This window comes from Protopterus annectens, chromosome 2.part1 (genome assembly GCF_019279795.1).
Source record: "Protopterus annectens isolate FY-2018-M chromosome 2.part1, PAN1.0, whole genome shotgun sequence".
Lineage (NCBI taxonomy): Eukaryota > Metazoa > Chordata > Ceratodontiformes > Protopteridae > Protopterus > Protopterus annectens.
Genome location: NC_056729.1, coordinates 1,762,310,442 through 1,762,318,544, shown reverse-complemented (window position 1 = coordinate 1,762,318,544; position 8,103 = coordinate 1,762,310,442). Strand labels below are relative to the sequence as shown.

The window sequence follows — 8,103 nt, the reverse complement described above, 5'->3', positions numbered from 1 at the left end:
TCATAAAGAACAGACTAATGTTACCAGGCTAATAACATGCACACCTCATTGAAACAAATGTTACTCTGCACAAAGAACAGACTAATGTTACTACATGCACACCTCACTGAAACAAACGTTAACCTTCATAAAGAACAGACTAATGTTACCAGGCTAATAACATGCACACCTCACTGAAACAAACAGAACAATGAAAAGTGATCAAAGAAAAAGATTAACAATCAAAGATACAGACGTAGACAAAGACAGAGAGAAGAAGGAAGAATGTTGAAACAGAACAATGAAAGGAAATAGCAACAGTTTTGTTTGTTTCTTCATTAATACATGGTGCTGCAGATCAAATAACCTGCAACCAATCACTAAAAACAAAACACTAACATAGTTATGATGGTTGTATAATATTTAAAGGTTTATTTTTGCTTTTAGTCTTATATCATTTGACCACATTATGTATTTGATCTCTAGTCTTTAAGTGTTTATGTTAAAAAGCTGTACATAAATGTTCTGACATAATTAAACATTATATGGTTATAATTGTATGCTTCAGGAGAAATGGGAAGCAGCAGGTTTAATTTGGCAGTTTATTCATAATTATGCACAGGTAACTTTTGCTGTCAAAGCTTGCATTGATCAATTTTTCTAATGTTACAATAGAATGCAGCTATATTAATATGAGCTAATTTTGATCAAAAATTACTTTTAATTGTATCACAGATGAGTTTTGGTCCAGGATAATCACTGACGACAATTCCTAGTCTTCCTTTCCGTCCAGTAATGTAGGAATGAAGTTTGGGATTTATTTTTAGTGCTAGTTCACGTGGTGCTTGGACACCAGATGTGAAACTTGAAAATGTTATGAACAGGGTATCACCTGAGCTTCTCTGTGCTTTATCTAGGTGAGCTTTGACCTTGTCCCACTTTTCATCTTCTCCAGCACTCCAAGTGTCTTCAAGATCTGCTGATATGAAGTTAATTCCCAAATCGTAACCAGAAAAGTCTCTTAAAACAACAATCTTTCCACGTCATTCTCTCACATTTGGAATAATGTTTTTCAAATAAAATCTTTCTGAAGGATATTTAATAATTTCTGCCCTTAGTGTATCAGTGAAAGACCTTGTATTGCCTTCTGGTTCATACTCCTCCCTAATTCGCATAAGAAGCACTTCAGATGGATTGCTTTTCAAGTATGATATCATTTGCGACACTACGTCATTAAAATTACAATGCTGATAGAAGGCTTCATGATGGATCGGCAAACCATTATTGACATGCCTACATCTAATGTCGAAGAATCGAACTCCAAGCTTCAATTGAGTATTTAAAGAAAGGCTTTGGCACCAAACCCAGATCAGGTCTCCATGATGGGCCATACTGTTATGTGTTCCAGGAATTGAAAACTGCGTTATTTTCTTCTCATCAGGAACAGATTCCATCCAGCGTTCATTGTATGATTCAGATGGTGGGTCATCTGGCACATTCCAATAATCTGGATCTTTAGCATTAACATTTCCCATTATTTCAAGATATACCTAGGAAAATTTTAAACACAAGTAAGAAAAATGTCAACAACAAACAATTGTAGAAGAGAATAAACATGGATATTACCAGAAAACATCACTTCCAACAAAATGCTAGAACAAAGTTGTTGCATTCCAACAGTACTGCAAAATTGAATTGGACAAGGATAATTCTGAGGCAAAATGACAAAACTTAAGAGCAATGGCTCAAATTCACAAATAGTATCTTCCACTTGCAGAGGGTAAAAGGAGCAGTTTCAAAAGATCACACGAAATGTGATTCACAAAAATGTTAGTTGTAATGAGGAAGGAGCTCATATCAGCTAACTTCATGCCTCTGAATTGCTTGGTGTCCCTGCTAGTGTTAATCAGCACTTTCTTGTGAAAATCATCTCTGGTCAACCGTGCATATCATTGGCACATACACACCTCCATTCACTTTCCCACAGACATGGGTGCACATACATGCGCACACACACACCACACACAGACATGCACACACACAGCCTGCTGCAGCCTCTTGTTATTTCCCTGCCCCTCATAATTTACAGATGCTTACATTCAGTCAGTTATGCCACACATTAGAGCTTCATTCTTCATGTTCAGAATCTCTATAATGATGCTAGACTTATACCTCCAGTACCTTTTTCAGTTAGTCAATGTAATATTAAGAATGTCTTCTTAGTATTGTCTAGTGTTCCCACATGGACACATCCCCAGCACTCAACTGTCCCTAAGTTTATTTAACACCCCTTACTTTGCCTCTTATACCTACCCTGTCCTTTTGTAACTCACGAATCATCACACTCATTTAATAATGCCAGACATTAGAGTTTCATGTTTCTTATTGTTGGGAAAATACTTCAGGATAGAAAGGCTAATGGGTCATTTTGTATAGAGGACTAAAGTTCTGCTGCAGTAAGACACTGCTCTCTGTATTAAAAGAACAGAGTTTGAAGCGTTTCCCCTTGTGTGTTTTAATGAGTTAAGGTACTGTTTAAATAATCACTCTGGCTTGTAGTGCAAGTGCAGACGACTAAAGCTTTGCTTTCTTAAGGTGCTGGATTCTGTACTATGAGTACAGGGTTCAAAATCAAGCTTTTTAAGTGACTTATGGTAAAATTTAACTAGTGCTCTGGCATCTAGTTTTCTCTATATGTCTTTCATCATGCACAACAATCTGTCATTGTATTACATTTTTAATTTCCTTACTGTGATTTTCAAAACTTCCCTGGTGTCTAGTGTATCCCCCCACTATTCCGTGATTTGCTCATTATTCAAGGAAAGTTTGGAGGTATTGCAGCCCCCTCCACATAAACAAACACACACATACACACTAACTACCATGAGTGCATATCAGCATTTTTATGTGGTGGTTAACACTAACAGTCCATGCATCATGTTGATGCAGGCTCCCCCCTTACTGTCTATCTGCCACACACACATTCACATACATGCGTGCAACCATATGCCATATACCCCATACCTGTTCCTTAGTTGTCAGATGTCTCCTTTGTTTTTCCTGCCCTCTGAACGTATGGATGACTAAAGTCAGTTAATCAAGTCAGACATTAGAGTTTCGCCCTGTGAAAGCATGGATGACTAAAGTCAGTTATTCATGTCAGACATTAGAGTTTCGCCCTGTGAAAGCATGGATGACTAAAGTCAGTTAATCAAGTCAGACATTAGAGTTTCGCCCTGTGAAAGCATGGATGACTAAAGTCAGTTAATCAAGTCAGACATTAGAGTTTCGCCCTGTGAAAGCATGGATGACTAAAGTCAGTTAATCATGTCAGACATTAGAGTTCCATTCTTCTTACTGAGCAGAATGTTTACTGCAATTTTAGGTCCGTTGCTCTAGTAACTTTTTCAGTGATTCAACTGCATTTCAAACATTCTCCCTGATTTCAACCAGTGTTCCTCCCAACTTTGTTCTGAAGACCCCCACCCCATGCAGAGATACATCCTTATCCCTGTCAGATGTCCCTGATTTTACAGGACATTCCTTCTCTTTCCTAGTGATGTGCTCTGCCCCTCTTCTTCATTACTACTGAACTGGTGCAGTCCTAATGCCCAAGATACTTATTATATTGTATAACAATTGTCACTACACAAACATATTAGGTTAGTGCTACTGATTGCTGTACCAATGCTGGAGGGTACAAAGAGTCCCCCCCCCCTTTTCTGCTTATTTTTGTAAATTTTATTTCTTGTGTAATACTATTACTATTGCCTAATGGAGCTAAGGACTACTATTTTTCCTGGGAGATTTGAGAGTGCAGAGTTTTAAAACTGCACCTGAAACTCACTTAGACATAAAAAAAGCTACCAAAAGGGCAAATCAGGTAATTGCCATGGGGACAATGTGTTGGGGGGCATGACTGGTCAACCTTGGTTGCTCTTTAATGCATATCAGCTTTTAAAAGCCTGTATTGCATTTGCAGTCAAATCTGAGTGCTGTAGTGCTTCATATGTGGCCTTAACAGTAGCAGGTTTGCTAAAGTTTAAAAGTAAAAAAAATCTCTATACTTTTTGTCTAAAACCTGAGCACTGTAGTGCTCACTACAGAGTATAAACTGCAGCAAGCAGTTTGCTACACTTCAAAAGAAAAAAATACATATTTTTTTAGTAAAATGAGAGCAAGTAGGATCTGGAGTAGGGTGTAGAATGGGACCTGACTGGCTGGAGAAGGAGGGAGGGTGTGGGTGTTTGTTTTGTGTAGCTGGATAACTGGTTAGTGTGCCAGTAGGCGTAGTAGACTTTTTTCTTCTTCACTTGGACTTTTTTTCTTCTTCACAGAGGATGGAGTGCTAGTTTGTGGGACTGGCACTGGGCTCTGGTTGAACCAGCAGTGCCACTGTTTCTTTTTCCTTTTTTTGTCTAAGTGCCTTGCAGGAACAGTCGTAAACAGATATCCTTAGTAGCTTATGTTTCCCTGATCCAGAATTGTGTCATTAAGGCATGATCTTAAAGATTCATCATTTACCACATCTATTGTAAGTGCTGTTAAGGCCAAGAGTTATCTGTGGTGTTTACTGTTCCATAACCCATCTATAAGTGGCATTAAATTATGAGAGTTATTTGTGGTGAACAGTGATTCCCTAACCCATGACTTTACCGTTATCCTTGGTGTCTAGTATCCCCAAACCACATCTCTGCAGTAATTCCAGGTTTCTAGTCTCAATCCTCAACCTTCATCTTCTGTAAGTGCTGTTAAGGTTCAAGAGTTATCCCTGGTGTCTGGTGTTGTTCCTAACCCACATCTTCTGTAAGTGCCATTAAGTCATGAGAGTCATCCTTACTGTGTAATGGTTCTCCCTGATCAATGTCTTTACTGTTATCCCCTGTGTCTAGTGTATCCCTAGCCCACATTATCTTTTTTCCCCAACGTACCTTTAAGGCACAATATACAGAGTTCATCATGATGTCTAGTGTCCCGCACCCTTAAATGCTGTTAAGGCATGATATTTAACAGTTATCCTTGGTGGCTATTATTCCCCTGACACGAAGGCATGGTATTTAATAGTTATTCCTGCTGGCTAGTGTTCCCTTGATTCAAAGTGCAATTAAGCCACAATGTTTAATAGTTCTCCATATTGACTAGTATTCCCCTGACCTTAAGTGTTGTTCATAGATGAATACTAGGCTAACTGCCTTGAAGGAGTATTTTAACTGTAGTCAATATCCGCAGGTTAGAAGCAAACCTGTACCTTGCATCTATGAGGTGAAGACCTTAACCATTATGCCAAACCCACCCCTCACTTACACCAACCACACTCCCCCAATTTTAAGGCACAAGTTTTGACACTTATCCCTGGTGACTAGTGTTCCCCCCAGTGATGCAGGATTTACTCATTAGTCTATGGAAGTGTACAAGTATGGCAACCTCCCATTCCCTCACACATATATCTCACCTACTACCTTACTAACCTTCCACTGTGACTTCCTAGCAGATACACTCTTACACATGCACTCACACATGCAGCCACACATCCATGCACACATGCATACATACCACTAACACTATCTGTCCACTAAATTCCCCAACATTTATCATAGGATCATAGGAGGTTGCTAGGCTAATGGTACTGTGGCACTTCCAAACCTAGCCAAGAGTTTATCCCCAAAAAGAAACCTCAATCAGCACCTGTCAATGAGGGACACAGGTGGAACCCCTCAGACACATTTGTGGTTTTCCATCCACTCATCTAGGTTGTGCTTGAAGAGGGTGAGCAAGGTACTTTGTTTGAAGTGCATGGGAAGTCTTTTCCAGAGAATGTGGCAGCCTCTGGGATACAAACCTGCCTCTCTAGCAGGTTTTGTTGATGTTGCATATTAGATTCAGGTTTTTTGAGCGGGTAATGCGTGAGGAGTCAGACTTACAGATATGGAGGATCTCTAGAAGGGCAGGGTCCAAGATTGCCTTGTAGGTGAGACACAGATCACTCCTGAGCAATCTGTATGATACGGAGTAGAGTGATAGTGATTTGAGCCTGTCTGCATAGGACAGGTTCTCTTTGTGAGATATTTCGGTGGCCTTTGCAGTTGGTGCTGATGCTTGGAGAGGTACATCCCAAATGGGGCATTATACTCCATTATTGGTCTAATGGGGGAGGAGTATAGAGAGGTAATAACCTCCTTTTTTCTGGATGCAATCCCTTTGCTTATGAGATGAACCAAGTAAAAGGCTTTTCTGACCACTGCTGCTACATGATGGTTGAATGTGAGGTTTTTATCAACCTGAGTGCCCACGTCTGTCACCACAGGTTGTGTGCTTAGGGGATTACCATTGATGTGGTAATCAATAGGGGTTGTGTTTTTGCTGAATAGTATGATGAAACATTTCTTTGCATTCAACTTTAGACCATGACTTTGGCATCAGTCATTAGTTGCTGTGAGACCCTCTTGCAGTATGTTAACTTCATTTGGGGAGTTAATGACAGCACCCAACTTACAGTCATCCACAAACCTGGTCAGTCACAGGCCCTTTGTCTTTGCCTGGACCTCTGAGAAATAGATGCCAAACAGTAGGGGTCCCAGGACAGATCCCTGGGGAGCTCCACTAGTGACAGGTCTGCTATCAGAGGTGGAAGTTCCTATTTTGACTTTGAGGGTCCTGTCAGTGAGCCAGTTGGCCACTCACCTGATGAGACAGGGATTTACACTGAGTTGTGTTAGCTTTTCGATGATGCCCGAGTGGGGGATTGTGTCAAAGGCCTTGGCCAAGTCAAGGTAAGCTGTATGTACTGATTTTCCCTCATCCAGGACCTTGGTGACAGTCTCAAAGAAGTCAAACAGGTTCAACAGGCAAGATCTTCCCTTGACAAAACCAAACTGGTTGGGGTCAAGGGCTTGGAGTGTGCCTATGTCCTTGTTTATGAGATCCATAATATTACACTCCATGGCTTTACAGATAAGGCTTGTCAAGCTAATGGGGTGATAGTTTCCAGGGTCATTAGTGGGATCAATTTTGTGCAAGGAGATAACAATGGCAGTTCTCCACTCTGCTGGAATGAAGCCAGTACTTCGGCTGTGATTGAATAGGGTGATCAATGGAGAAGCCAGTTCTTGCTGGAGATGGTGCAGAATACATCCTGGGATACTATCAGGTCCCATGGAAGCTGTGTTCTCTGCCTTGGATAGGGCTTGTAACACTTGATCTACAGAGATGTGAGGTGCGGGGCAAGTATCAGGGGATATCAAAAGGGCCTTTGGGGGGAGAACAGGGTGGTGAGGTTTGCACTGAACCTATCTGCTAGCAGGTAGGCTACGTCAATAGGATCAGTGTAAGTGACACTGTTTGTGAGAGTAACGAACAGGTTAAAATGGATTTCAGTGGATTTTTTCTGAAAATGTAAAATAAATGTTCTGCATTTCAGTGTGTATAGTGCACACAGTTAACTGACTTGGCAAAAACATATAGCTTGGCATTCATTGTTAATAAGAATCAAAACTAAAATATTTTATTTCTTATAAACTGTGCAGCTTGTAAAATTTATTATCTACAAGCAGGTCAAGACAAACTCTTGTATGCAGCTGTGTCTCGTCAATATGATATGCAAGATAGGCCAAGGATGAAAGGAGTTATTCTTCAGAAACAGAATGTTTAAGATATGGAAAACAAACTGTAAGCAGACCAGCTTGAGAGGAAATACATATTATTCTAGCAAATTTCCAAAACTGCTGATGCAGGCAGAAAAGACACTATAAAGATTGGGACGTTTTATTTTGTATGAGAGACTTTGATTATTCTAAGCTGAAGTACATTTGATGCATTACCTTTCATTGTTAAAATAGATGTCAACTTCAGATGCAGTAAACAAATGTCGTAACAGCAGAACTGTTTCAGTGTTTTCATTGATTAAAGGTATAGACTACCTAAATAGTGCAGTACAACTTTAATCTTAACACTGTTAAATACTAATTCAGTACAAATCTGGGCTTTGTCACAGAGGTTCCTGATGTAACTGAAAAAGACTTTATGTTTTTCTAAATATCGAACAGGTAACTGTTTCACCAAGCTCTATATGCTATCTAATGTCTCCTGCTTTTAATTGTGTCTGACCATGTGAATTTTGTGTCCCTA

General features: G+C 39.9%; 1 protein-coding gene across 1 annotated transcript; it reads right to left on the bottom strand.

Moving 5' to 3' along the window:
• Nucleotides 1–567: 567 nt before the first annotated feature.
• LOC122794794 (1-phosphatidylinositol phosphodiesterase-like) lies at nucleotides 568–1,553 on the bottom strand. Its single transcript, XM_044063411.1, has one exon. It carries the CDS (start codon nucleotides 1,512–1,514, stop codon nucleotides 1,023–1,025), a length of 492 nt encoding a protein of 163 aa, XP_043919346.1. The 5' UTR covers nucleotides 1,515–1,553; the 3' UTR covers nucleotides 568–1,022.
• Nucleotides 1,554–8,103: the final 6,550 nt, after the last annotated feature.